Source organism: Candoia aspera, chromosome 12, assembly GCF_035149785.1.
Source record: "Candoia aspera isolate rCanAsp1 chromosome 12, rCanAsp1.hap2, whole genome shotgun sequence".
In the NCBI taxonomy this organism is placed as follows: Eukaryota; Metazoa; Chordata; class Lepidosauria; order Squamata; family Boidae; genus Candoia; species Candoia aspera.
The window spans coordinates 21,018,322-21,031,652 of NC_086164.1; the positions used below are offsets into that span (position 1 = coordinate 21,018,322).

A 13,331-nucleotide genomic window follows, 5' to 3' on the forward strand; every position below is an offset into this window, starting at 1 on the left:
AGCTTTTTGAACTTGTGCCAGATCCAGGTTCTGTGCCTACAGGAGCTCAGCTGAAAGCAGGGAGGGGGCCAGGTTCCACCAGTTGCATGTTGTTGGTTCTGACACCACCACATGATGGGGTTCCACAAGGGGCCGTGCGACCACCCTCTCCACCGTTTTCATTACTTTGGGCACCACTCTTTGGCCTCCCCAGATGCCACACTGCCTACTCCATGAGCTGTGGCCACAGCCCCTCGGGGTCGTTCCCGTGCAGCAGCACAGGGGCCAAAGACCAGCTCATGGCTGATCGCGCCCTCCTGTCACACCTGACACCCTTCTTCTGTGCCACCCACTTGGGCTATGTCAGCACACAAGTTTAGCGCTCTTTCAGAAGAGAGCCTCTGCGGCGGCAACCTGTTTGTTGGGCAACCTGGCAGGTAGCGAGCCCACCATTCTGACTATTGGGTGCAGTCGCCCAGCCTGCCAGCCGTGCCTTAAGGAGCGCGCTTGGGTGGCGGTCAGTGTCCGGGATGCTGCTGGCCAGGAAGCCAGGCCGGGGTCCAGCAAGCGTTTTCCCCACTTTCTTCAGCACGAAGGAAGGGGGCACCGCCAGAGGCTCCCTTACCAACGCAGCGGAGGGACGCCAATGAGAGCAGGGAGCGGCCTGTGCCCGGAGTCAGCCCGCCGCATCTGGGCTGCGAAGCCCCGGACGGCCACTTGCGTCCTCGCCGCTGGTCGTCCGGAGGCCTGCAATTGGGCTTGTGGCGCCCGCGCCAAGCGCGCCCCACAAACCATGGTTGGCGGCTCGACCCCGGCGTGGCCTGAGCCGCGGTGGCTCGCCCGAGTCGCTTCCTCTCCCGGCCGATGCGGCGGGCCCGGGAGCGCCGCCTGCGACTTTAAGGGGAGCGGCCGCGAAGGAGGCGCCAGCGCCGGAGGACTCCGGGCGGGCGAACAAAGGGCGGCCCGGGGGAGGGACCGGAGCGGCTGCGCGCGCGGCGGCTGGAGCCCCCCGCCCGCGCCCAGAGCCGGCCGTGACGCGCCAGCCGAGCCGGCCCGGCCGCCCGCCCGCCGATGCGGAGCCGCACAAGCGCCGCCGGCTCGCGAGGACGCGCTTCCCCCGCGGCAGCCAGCCAGCCAGCCGGCCTCCCGCCCTCCCGCCGCGCCGCGCCCCGCCGCGCCCGAGCCGCCCCGAGCAGCCGGCCGCCGGGCCCGCTCCGGCGCCACGGGATGCCAGCGCGCCCCGGAACCCCCGGGGCTGAATAGGCGCCGGCGGGCGGCCGCCGCCCTCCCAGCCCCGCCCCGCCGCGCCCCGCCGCGCCGCCATGGGGCACCCGCCGCTGGAGTTCAGCGACTGCTACCTGGACAGCCCGGACTTCCGCGAGAGGCTCAAGTGCTACGAGCAGGAGCTGGAGCGGACCAACAAGTTCATCAAGGACGTGGTCAAGGACGGGAACGCGCTCATCGGGGCTATCAAAAGTAAGCGGCGGCCGGGGCGGAGGTCTTGCGGCGCCGCGGCCGTCGCGTCGGGCCGGGCCGTCCGCGCAGCGCCCAGCGCCCAGCCTCCCTCCGCCGTCCCCGGGCGGGGCGGCGGGCGGAGAGGCCGAGCGGCGGCTGCGGGCTCAGCGGGGCCTGCGGGAGAAACCCGCGGTGATGCTGCTTTCCGTTCAAAGATGGCGATCGCACTGTATTCGGTTATATTGCGTTGAATTGCTCGCAGCCCTCGCGGTTGCGCCCTTCGCAGGACTCTGCCCAGCCGTCCGGTTGGTCCTGTGATGGGAGACCACGAGGAAATGCCGGAGTGCAAAATCCCCCTCCCCGGAAGACGTCAGAGGGGCTTCTCCATAAGTGCCAAGAAAACAGGAGGAGCACCTCCTTGTCCTCCGGAGCTGAGCGCGACCAGCGGGGTGGAGTTGAGGGAGCGAATGTGCCCGCGGTCCGGGAGCTGCTCTGCCTCTCGTGGCGTCCTCCCTGGGCCCTCCGGGGCCAGTTCACAGGAAGCCCTTAAGTTGCTTATGTGTTCCTGCTTCTCAGTGTTTCAGGAACCTAGTTCCTGTGGCCTGTTAAATCGTAGTTTAGTGCATTAGGGGGTCCAGTGACAGTTTGCTGGCAAAACCTTTGTCCTGCTTTTGCGTACTTCAAAATATATGTTCCACAAACCTTGGTTAAGCAAACCAGGGCTGAAAGTGTGGTGAACCCCGCCATCTTTATGGCTTGTGCTAGTCCGGGCAGCTGCATTGGTGGGGGCAAGTGACATCATGTGCATCATGATGTCATGCCTTGATATTTTTTGGCCTGAGTTCTGTAATTTGGGTGACAACATCATGACGTGTGGCTTATCCTGGACACCTGGGGGCAGGGGCAAATATTTCAGAGAATGCTAGAAGTGTCCTGGAGGCTTGCTATGGGGGAGATGAGTGGGATCCCTCTTGGACTTGTGAGCGGTTGGGGAAGGTTGGCTTGTGTAGTCCACTGACTCTGGACAGCTGCAGAAGCCCCAGAATCTAGGAGTTTCTGAAAGGGTTTCCCCACCTCCCCTTTCTGCTATCCAAGGAGTAGAGATGCAGGTGCCCAGTAAGACAGTGTCTCTTCTGCAGCGATGCCTCCTTGGTTGGTGGGCCCAACCTTCATGCTCCCGGGGGCTTCCCCTCCCGGTGCTCTGTGCACCGCTTTCTGGGAACAGGCGTAGAACAGGCTCCAGAGAGAGAGACTTGCTTGCATGCACCGAGTTCCCGAACAGACTATTTTGTATGGCCTCTACGCGTGGCTTTACAGTTTCTTGTCAGATAGCTGGGGATCTCGAAGGAAAATGCAGTTTATATATCATTTTAACATAGAATAGGCAGTGTGAGTATTTTGTTCAAGCGTTCGTGCAAGGGCCAGATTGTGTGGCATATTTCTCTGATCAATGGGCTAATAGTAAGTTCCTGAATTATAAAAGCTGCTGAAAAAAGTCATTTCTAGGCATGATCTGTTAAGTTTTCGGAGCCCTTCCCAGGGAGCAGGTACCACAAGGAGGTCCTGTTTCTCATAATTGCAGAAGTTGTAGAAGTTTGTATATTGGGGAGTGAATCTTTTCAGCAGGATTGTCTACAGTGATGGTAACGAATGCTCTACGTGAAAAAGTGTTTCTGAATTTTACGCACATTCAAAATGAGCTGCGTGCAGCACAGGGCATATATCAAGGTAAGAAAAAAAGAGTAGTTTTGTTGGATTAACAAGGGCATTTTTAATCTGCTTGCCTTTAGCTGGACGCAGTGAAAGAGGAACCCTGGTCGTGCTAGAGGAACTCATGCCAGAGCCTTACCCGCTGGGTTTACACCTTGGGCTAAGCTCTAATGTGGATCTCCTGCTTGTTGCCTAAACTGTAGTGTAGTCCCAGGCACCGCGATCTATAAAACTTGATTTACGATTTAACACAATGCACAGACCCAGCTATTTGTAGCTTATTAAGGAAACCATGGTTAAACAAACTGTGACTTAGTATTTGTAAAGCCACCCCTAAAGTGGGTGGGTGAACTGGAAGGTACAGGAGCTTGCCTCCCACCCACACCTTTCTGCACTCAAGGTTTTCTTCTTCTCCCTCTTGTTCTTCCGGGTGGCACGTGGCTGGTCCTCCAGGAGCTAGAAGTGACTCAGAGCCGCTGAGGTAGTCACTGAGTGGTCTTGGTGGGGAAGCCCCGCACCTTGGGGCACCTGGGCTGCTTTGCTGTGAGAGAGATGGAGGAGGAGTTTAGCGGGGCTGCGCCCTTGATCGAATCACTTAATCACTGAAAATCCCCTTTCCCCTGGCAAGACCTTGGTGGAATATCTCAGCCGACTCTTGGGCATTGCTCCCCTGAGCAGCTCTGGCTCGCAGCTCTGCAGATGCAGGGCTGGCTCTCTTAGGAGCAAGCTCTTCCCTTCTCCACCGATCAGGGAGCTGCGCCTGTTTGAAGTTGTGCCTGCACGTGCCTTGTGATTGGAGAGTTGACCCAGATAAATCCCAAGGAAATGTGAAGAAAGGCGTGTAGAGTTGTTGGCATTTTGCAAACTATCCACCAGATAGGAATACCAACTTGGGAGATGAAAACGAGTGCCTCCCAGCTCCCAGACGGTTGTGAGGTTTGGCTGCTACCATGGCAGGCTCTTGGAAATGCAGCTTTTTGGAAAGCAGTGAGCACATCCCGTCATGGGCTGTGCTGGCTGAGGAATTCTGGGAGTTGAAGTCCACTCGCCTGGAGGATGCTAGAGCTGAGGAAGGCAGCGATGGAAGAACTGAATCGTGGCTAGAGCCACGTCATCTCTTTACAGCCTTGATCTCAGAGGTGTATTTGAAAAGCATCTGTGCACCATCAGTGCACCCATCTGGAGATGGAGATGAAGTGTGCAGATCCCAGGAGGAACCACTTTTTGTCATTTGCAGCTGGACTAAAATGCAGCCAAAAAAACCCCAACCACCACTAAAGAGCCAGTTTGGTGTCGTGGTTAAAGGCACCTGGCTAGAAACTGGGAGATGGGGAGTTATAATCCCGCCTTAGGCACGAAGGCGGCTGGGTGACTCTGGGCCAGTCACTCCCTCTCAGCCCTAGGAAGGAGGCAATGGCAAGCCACTTTGGAAAAGCCTCGCGAAGAAAACTGCAGAGGCTTGTCTAGGCAGTTGCCAAGAATCAGACACGATTGAACGGATTAAAAAGTGCTTTAAAAGCATTTGGGAGTGGTTGGGTGTTGCACTCTTTGAAGGTCAGGTTGTACAATAGCAGATGAACGTATTCTTTGGTTACAGTTGTTGATGGCCATTTACTTCTCCGTGACCTGAACATAGTTGGCTCTCTGATTAGTTGGCTCCAGTGGGGCATTAGGAAGTTGAGAAGCCTGGATTCTGGGCATCGTAGAATTAAAACAGATGTTAAACCAGCTCAGTTAGTCTGCTTTCCTGCCAGAGAAATTAGACTTTGAGAGGTGAGTGACATGTCTTTTAGAGATTTCACTTCTTGGAAACAACCCACAGAATGCCTGGGTGGAAAAAAGGCTGGAGTTACACAGTACTTTATCTAGGAGACACATTTCTGTTTGCTGAAATATTTGAAAACGATTATAGATTTTGGAATATTCCAGGTACAATGAAACCATTGCACCATTAATAGGCAGAAGAAACAGAAGCTTTAAAAATGAATAGTAATTCTACTGCAAACCAATCCCTTTGCTTTCTAGGAATCCTACATACTCATATCCGGAAGTAATGGGCTGTGTGGTTGTCCTGGATCTAAGTTCAGTTTTCCAAAAACTGGTGGGTCTGATTTTAAGCAAAGATGCTGCAAGAAGAAAAAGGGCTAAGGACCCCCCCTCCCTCTGAGTTTGTAAATACCCCCCTTTGATTTCAGCCTCCCAAGAACTGTTTTTCATTCAGACAGGAGCCCCAGAAGATGTGGGGGGGTGGTGGTGGTAGAAATGCTCATCCAGAAATTATTTTAAGCTGTTTCACCAGTATTGTATCTTTGATGTGTGTCTTTTGAAAGATGCCTATATACAGCCTAAAAGAATCTGTGTAACCACAATGTCTCTGTGAGAAATAATAAGTGGGATATGCAGTTACTGATGTCTTTATTACAGAGGGCAAAAACCACAGGTGCATAAGTTAGGTCTGGATGCCTTGCAGAAGAGCTCTGTACCTTTTCATGGCATTGGGCTATAATTAAGGCACAAGGGCTGATCTTTAATTTTTCTTCATTTACAAAGGAGTGAAGGGACAAGTACAGGTCCCAAATACATGGGCATTTTACGCTGGTAGAGTAATAGATATTTCTGTGCATCAGCTAGCTCAATTCTCATTGATAGAAGAAAATATCTCCTTAGAGCGATCTGCTGCCAGGACAAGTCTATGGAATAACTGGAAATAATAATTTGTTAACCTCCCAGGAAATGAAAATGGCACAACTTTCTGAACCCCTCAAAAGCAGCATGTTCCTTTGAAGCCTTTCCCCAGAATAATATAGCAACATGTAGTCCTTCACCTGATAGAAGAGGCTGAGAGGGGAACTTTTCCTAAAAAGTATAAAGTAAGAAGTGCCACACAGTTTGGTTTTCATCTGGCAGCTGAACAATGTAGCTCTGTGCCAGTTGGCAGCAGGTGGTGAAGCCTTGCAGAGTGTCTTCTGTATGAAAAGAGTGGAAAATCGGGGTCTACCCTCTTCTTGTGTGTGTGTGTGTGTGTGTGCAGGATGATGGCTGCAAAGTGCTGCTTGTGCATGTTGGTACCCCTTTCTCTTGGGACATGCTGTTGCGCAGCAGAGGAATAAATAGGCATCTGAAATCTGAACAGAGATTGGCAACATTTGTGCTGAATCTCTGAAAACACTGGGGTGCTTCACTATGACGAAAACCCAAATAGTTCAATGAGCATTTGTTTCCTTCTCTTATTTCCCCTTTAACTGCGCTGAACAGGTTCAGATATCATGTTAAGCATTGGTTTTAGAGTTTGCTAAGTAAGCCACAGAGATTACACAACATGGTGGCATGAACCATGGGTGGTCTCATGGTTGTAGGTGTTCCCCCCAAATTGCCTTGAAATGGTAGTTCTTCAAGTGACAGAAGAAAAATGTTAAATGTGGGGGGAAGCAAATTAACTATTTTGAATTACTTTATTACAGTTTAAAATAAATTTAAGTATTATTATAGTAATGTTGTTGTTTATTCGTTTAGTCGCTTCCGACTCTTCATGACTTCATGGACCAGCCCACGCCAGAGTTTCCTGTCGGTCGTCAACACCCCCAGCTCCCCCAGGGACGAGTCTGTCACCTCTAGAATATCATCCATCCACCTTGCCCTTGGTCAGCCCCTCTTCCTTTTGCCTTCCACTCTCCCTAGCATCAGCATCTTCTCCAGGGTGTCCTGTCTTCTCATTATGTGGCCAGAGTATTTCAGTTTTGCCTTTAATATCATTCCCTCAAGTGAGCAGTCTGGCTTGATTTCCTGGAGGATGGACTGGTTTGATCTTCTTGCAGTCCAAGGCACTCTCAGAATTTTCCTCCAACACCACAGTTCAAAAGCATCGATCTTCCTTCGCTCAGGCTTCCTTATGGTCCAGCTCTCACAGCCATATGTTACTACGGGGAACACCATTGCTTTAACTATGCGGGCCTTTGTTGTCAGTGTGATGTCTCTGCTCTTAACTATTTTATCGAGATTTGTCATTGCTCTTCTTCCAAGGATTAAGCGTCTTCTGATTTCCTGACTGCAGTCAGCATCTGCAGTAATCTTTGCACCTAGGAATACAAAGTCTTTCACTGCTTCTACATTTTCTCCCTCTATTTGCCAGTTATCAATCAAGCTGGTTGCCATAATCTTGGCTTTTTTGAGGTTTAGCTGCAAACCAGCTTTTGCACTTTCTTCTTTTAGCTTCATCATAAGGCTCCTCAGTTCCTCTTCACTTTCAGCCATCAAAGTGGTATCATCTGCATATCTGAGATCGTTAATGTTTCTTCCAGAGATTTTAACTCCAGCCTTGGATTCCTCAAGCCCAGCTTGTCGCATGATGTGTTCTGCATACAAGTTGAATAGGTAGGGTGAGAGTAGACAGCCCTGCCGTACTCCTTTCCCAATCTTAAACCAGTCCGTTGTTCCGTGGTCTGTTCTTACTGTTGCTACTTGGTCGTTATACAGATTCTTCAGGAGGCATACAAGATGACTTGGTATCCCCATACCACTAAGAACTTGCCACAATTTGTTATGGTCCACACAGTCAAAGGCTTTAGAATAGTCAATAAAACAGAAATAGATGTTTTTCTGAAACTCCCTGGCTTTTTCCATTATCCAGCGGATATTGGCAATTTGGTCTCTTATTATAGTAATACAATTTAAATATTCACTACTTTTTAAAATGTGACCTCTGAAATGCTGCTGAAGGCCAGGACAATCCTCAGGTCCAAAAAGATTTCATGCCTCTGTGATACTGTAAATTATGGTTTGCAAGCAACAAGCAATGTGCGAACCCAGTTCAACTGTGTGCTTAGAATAGATGTGCAAATGGGCCCATTAAAGGTCTCAGGTCTGAGGGGAGAAAATGCAGAAATGTTATGTCTTTATCAGGGGAGAGTGACTCATCTGGGGAAAAAGCCTTTGCATGCCTTGAGACTGGCGACTGCTGGCAGTAAGTTTTGTGATGCTGAATACCAGAGAAACAGTAGCAAGCAATTTTACAACCAGGAAATGCCTTGAACTGTGAGCACTCAGGTGTGTGTGTGTTTGTCTTTTACACACCGGCCTTGTGACCCAAAGACAGACTGTGCTTGGGCTTGAGGTCTGAACATGCCTGCTTCTCCTTTGGGATTGGAAAGAACCAGAAAGAGGCAAAGTCTCCCCCAGAAAGGGGGCGGGGGTAGTGCTCGCTTGACCTCCAGGCTGCTTTCTGGCTAGATAGAATGGCCGCATGGGGGGAATTGCCACTGGAAAAGCCACTGCCCCCAGAACGTGGCTCTTGGTCAGTTCAGATTAGAAATGGTCTTGGGGGTGGAAGTGTGGCATGGCGTGCCGACTCCAGATAGGAAGGGGTTGGTGTGTATTTATAGCACAAAGGCAGGATCGCCGGAAAGGAAGGCTGCCAGCATGTGGCCAGCTGGAGATAGGAGAGCTTCAAGCAGCAGGTGCTTTTTTCTTTTAAATAGTTTTTATTAAAAGATTTTACATATATAATAAATACATTCAAAGACAAAAATAAAGTAAATGTGAAAAAGAAAAAAAGAGAAAAAAAGAGAAAAGAAAAAGAAAAGAACAAAAAACATGAAGATACACAGTATATAAAAAGTGGCTTCTGATCTTCCATTCAGCAGTTATACATACAATTCTAAGATTACATCATAATTCCCTTCTTTCTATAACCCACTCTAATTTCAAAACCATGAGCCACAAGACCACTTTTTTAGGCAAAAAGTCCGTAAGGGGTCTCCAGCCGTCGATGAATGTCGGTAATGACCTGTCTCTACTCAGAGAAGTCAGCCTGTCCATCTCCACAAGCTCTGTCGATTTCACCAGCCATTCCTCCCTGGTGGGTAATGATGAATCTTTCCATCCTTGGGCATATAGTAATCTCGCCAGAGTAATCATATATTGCAATAATCTTCCATGACTTTTTCCTAACTATTTATCCATCAGTCCTAAAAGGAAAAGTTCTGGCTTCAGTTGAATATTAATCTTTAAAACCTTCTGCATCAATGTGTATATTTGATTCCAATTTTGGGGGGCTTTTTTACATGTCCACCAGGCATGATAAAATGTCCCTTCATCTTGTTCGCATTTCCAACGTACACTTGGAATGCCTTTATATCTTCTCGATAGTTTCTCTAGGGTCACATACCACAGCAGGTGCTTTTTTCCCACCAGCACATGCATTTTTGTGTTGGCTTCGGCCTCCATGCGGAGGTTATCTTGAAATTTATTTTCTATGTTGTAACTGGATAGGCACATCACTGTAAGCTATCGCTGGTGTATCCCTGGTTTGGGTTTGCTTAACATGCTGAACCCTAATGTGGTTTAGTATTACCTATTGGGGCTTGTAAACTTTATAGCTTAGCAAGATGTGTGGCTTGTTCTGTGTGTCATGTCTGAATCAATTTCTTGGGTCTTTCAATCCCCTTGAATTTATACAGCAAAATTTGTTGTTAAGATTGGAGTCAAAGGGGTGTCTGGTTAGTTGGTTAGAAATCCATCGCTGCTGTTAAGTTTGCTGCCTTTTCTCCCAGTAACACTCCAGCACCAGGAATGTTTCGTAACATGAAGTCCCACTCCCTGCGTGGACCATAAATTTGTCCCTCTTCTCTTCGCTCTTCATCATCTCCAAGGTTTTCTAGGTCACTATTTCTTGACCTTCTTGAGAACCTCATCTTCCACTGTGTGTTGCCCCTCTGCTTTCTGTCTACTAGCTTTTTCCAACTTGCTTATTCTGCTTTTCCTGACACAACTTAAGTCTTCTCCTGTCCACGGAGGACTCTTTATGAATCTTGCAAGTTTTTTCCTTTCCAGTGCAGGTTCTGTACGATTTCGCAGCATTGGGTTTACACGTTTTACTAAGCCCTGGTTTAACCCTGGTTAACACACTTGTCTGGGTTTCCACAGCATGCAGAACCAGGCTTGAACCACCCACATTCTGGCAGCGTGTGACTTAGCCTTTGTTAGCATTGTATGGCCGCCTCTTTTTTTCAACAGTCAGAATACCTAGGAGTTTCTATGCCATTGTGGTTGCTGAGTAAGGGCTTGGTTGACCTCGCAAGTGACACAAGCCAGGAACTATTTTGAAAGAACGCACGTGTAAGATGGGGTATTTTGTGCCTCTTCTGCCTTAACTCTGTGAAGAGGACACTGATTCTTCTCCACAAGTATGAATTCAGCACCTGCAGCAGGATTCAGCTGTCTTCTACATGGGGTAGGTTCTGCCCCACAGAAAAGAGCCCTCATTCAAGCCAGCCTATCGCTGAGTAAGGAAGATGTCGCTGCAACGCTACTTATCTGTGGCTTGGAGAAGCAAGAAGTCGCCAAAGGAACTTTGGGGCTTGCTAAAGGTCATTTGGGGCCCCAATGGCAGCACACAAAAACAGTCCCCTCTGCCTGCTGAGAAGGGCTTGGTTTCCAACGGTGGCAGCTCCCCAGATGATTGGTCAGTGGTCTTTCTTCCTTCCTCTTTTGCACCCTGCAAGTGCAGCACATTTCGGGTGGAGGCTGATGACTGACTGGGACTGGGATGTGTAAGAAGGGGTGGCTGCCGTGGTTGTCCTCTGTGGCGGAAGGAGCCTCTTCGCTCCTAGAGGAAAACTTGGTGCTGGGGTGAAAGTCATCTCTCCTCTTGGGCTGCGTTCCTTAGACTGTCCTCTGGAGGGTATTTTCACGTGAACTGCATTCCTTGGCTTATTTTCTTTGCATTGTTCTGGTGAGCTCAAGGCAGAGGCGGAGGGCTGGAGGAAAGCAGCTCCGTGTGATGCATCCTGGCCAAGAAGAGGTCCAGGGCTCGCTTCTGCTTATAAAGAGGGAGAAGAGGCTTTGGCAGAAGGTCAATCCGTGTTTGTCACATCTCTCGGCTTCCTGACTCTGTGAGCAGAGACACGGAGTCCTAATGGCAGGTGGTTTAACTGCAGGTGTTGGATCAGCTTCTCTGACATCACTCTGAAGCTCAGAACATCAGTCAGTCAGGTGGGGGGTGCATTTCAGGAAACGTCTCCCGACCATTTTAAAAGCTGGCAAAGGCTCTAACAAATGCAAGCGTATACGTTAGAGTTTTGCATGGAAGGGTCTCAGTCACTGATTGTATCACAGGCGGTGACTGGTTGCACATATTCTGTAAGCCATGATTTCTCGAACAATGGTTGTTTGACTAAGGGCCATTCCACCTGCATCTCTGCTGATCCAGGATTAACACCCTGTCAGTGTGCTTCCAGTAACGTCATCAGACAGTTCTTCTGCAGCTGAGCCATGTAGCTCAGTTGGTGCTGGGACAGTTTGCAGGGTGTACACGAGATCCTTGGTGGAGATTCCCACCGTGTCCCACCTCCTTGGCTCTCCCATCACCTACTAGTAAGGGTGCCTTGCCATCTTCTATCTCACAGTCTGTTTTGGGTGCACAGAGAGGCAGCTTTGCCTCCCCAAAACAAGTACAGATGCAGCACAGCATAGGAATATAATTTGGTTTGTTTCTTTACAAACACTGGCAAGTGTAAGATACAATTCTGCAGATTTGGGTGGGTGAGGAAGTGCCCTAAACCATACTTGGCTGCATTTGCATGACAGTTATGCCTTAAGCCGTGGTTTAAAACCTGCCAAGCTGGGTTTACACAACATGCGAATCTAAAATCAAACAGCCCAGATATGAGTCAGCTGCTGTGGTTTGTTTAACTAAACCATACTTCCTGGTTTAGTTATTGTGTAAACCTAGCCAATTCAGCAAACCAAGTGTGAACAAACCATCTTAATCTAATTCCCTGTTTCATGTAATGCATAGATTAAACTATGATGTGTTGACACCTTGTGTGTTGTGGGAGTTCAACCATTGTCTTAGTGTGTAATGTGAATAAACTACTGCACTGCACTACCGTATGATTTACTTGTGAGGGCATAACATGTTATATGAGCACAGTCATGGGTTTGTCCATTTGGGTTTTGCATGTTGTGGGGGAGCACAAAAGGATTCGGTCACCTGAAGTGCTTCAGTGCAGATGGAAATGAGACCTCCTGCGCATGTGTAGGAGATCTGTAAGTGTGCAGCTGAGCTTTGCATAAGAATTCGGCCTCTTTTAGGTTGCCCCTCTCTGAAAGAGATAATTAACTTAGAGGCACACAAGGGCGGAATGACTTCATTTATTTATTTATTTACTATTTAAAGAAATATGGCCACCCAAATCCAAGCATGAGCCCCTGGGTAGCTTACAAAAAACAACCACCGTTTTCATGACCAAAAGGTGCCCGTAGCTCTTGGAGGCTGACGTAATCTTGGAAACTGTGTTTGACAACAACAAATTATTCTTTCCGGTAAACATCTGGAGTCTAAAATAAATGTTGTGGCATTGCTGAATTGGTATAATTGCAGAGTCTATTTCAGTCCAGCGTGACTCCAGCTCGTTCAGCCTTTGAGGTCCTGTGCCCAGAGGTGCTTTTGAAGCTACTCTGGGCCTTGGGGATGCTGTGGGAAGACCACATGGCTGGTTTCACGCAGGGGCTGTTTGGGAGCAGGGACTGGGCTTGGGGTCATGCCTAGCGCTGAGGCTCTGGAAGGCTTGTCCCCACAGAGACACGGGGTGGGGGGAATGCCTGGGTCTGCTTCCGCATGAGACCTTCCTGCATTTTGGCTCTTTCTTCCCAGAGAAGAGGCACCTGCATAGCATGGCAACTTATTTCTGCCTGTATCACTCCGTTTATGAAGCACTGCTTACAAAGCATTTGTTCTCATGGAAGTCTCCTGTTAACTGAATTCAGATTTAAGACCGTTTCATGCCTGACTTCCGTGGCTTCTGGTCAAGAAACTGTGGAAATCATTAACAAGGAATTTTTAGCAACGTTTTCAAACTCGGGTCTCTGGAGTTCTTTTAGGGAAACTGATGGTGGCAGGGGGTTGAGACCACAATGAAAACATTTTATAGGTTTTAGGCATTCTTTAAGGGTACCTGTACAATCTTTTGTGATCAGGGATCTCCAGGCTACAAATCCCATCATCCCTGTTGGCTATGGTTGATGGGAGTGGTAGTCCAGCACAGGTGGAGGGTGCCAGGCTGGGAAAGGCAGCATCAGACTGAAGCTCCTTCCCACCTGGGTCAGTGGCCCTGACTCTCTCCTGCTTGCCAAGTTTGTTCATCCCGGCTGCTCTTGCCCAGAGCCCACGGAGGAAGAGCACCCCCTGC

The 13,331-nt window shown here is 49.3% G+C and overlaps 1 protein-coding gene across 1 annotated transcript in view; it reads left to right on the plus strand.

The window, feature by feature from the left end:
* Positions 1-1,272: 1,272 nt before the first annotated feature.
* Positions 1,273-13,331, plus strand: part of OPHN1 (oligophrenin 1) — a 110,193-nt gene continuing 98,134 nt past the window's right edge. The window contains exon 1 of the mRNA XM_063313792.1: positions 1,273-1,455. Within this exon, the coding sequence (XP_063169862.1) occupies positions 1,302-1,455 (154 nt within the window). The 5' untranslated portion in view covers positions 1,273-1,301. The remainder of the gene's footprint in view (positions 1,456-13,331) is intronic.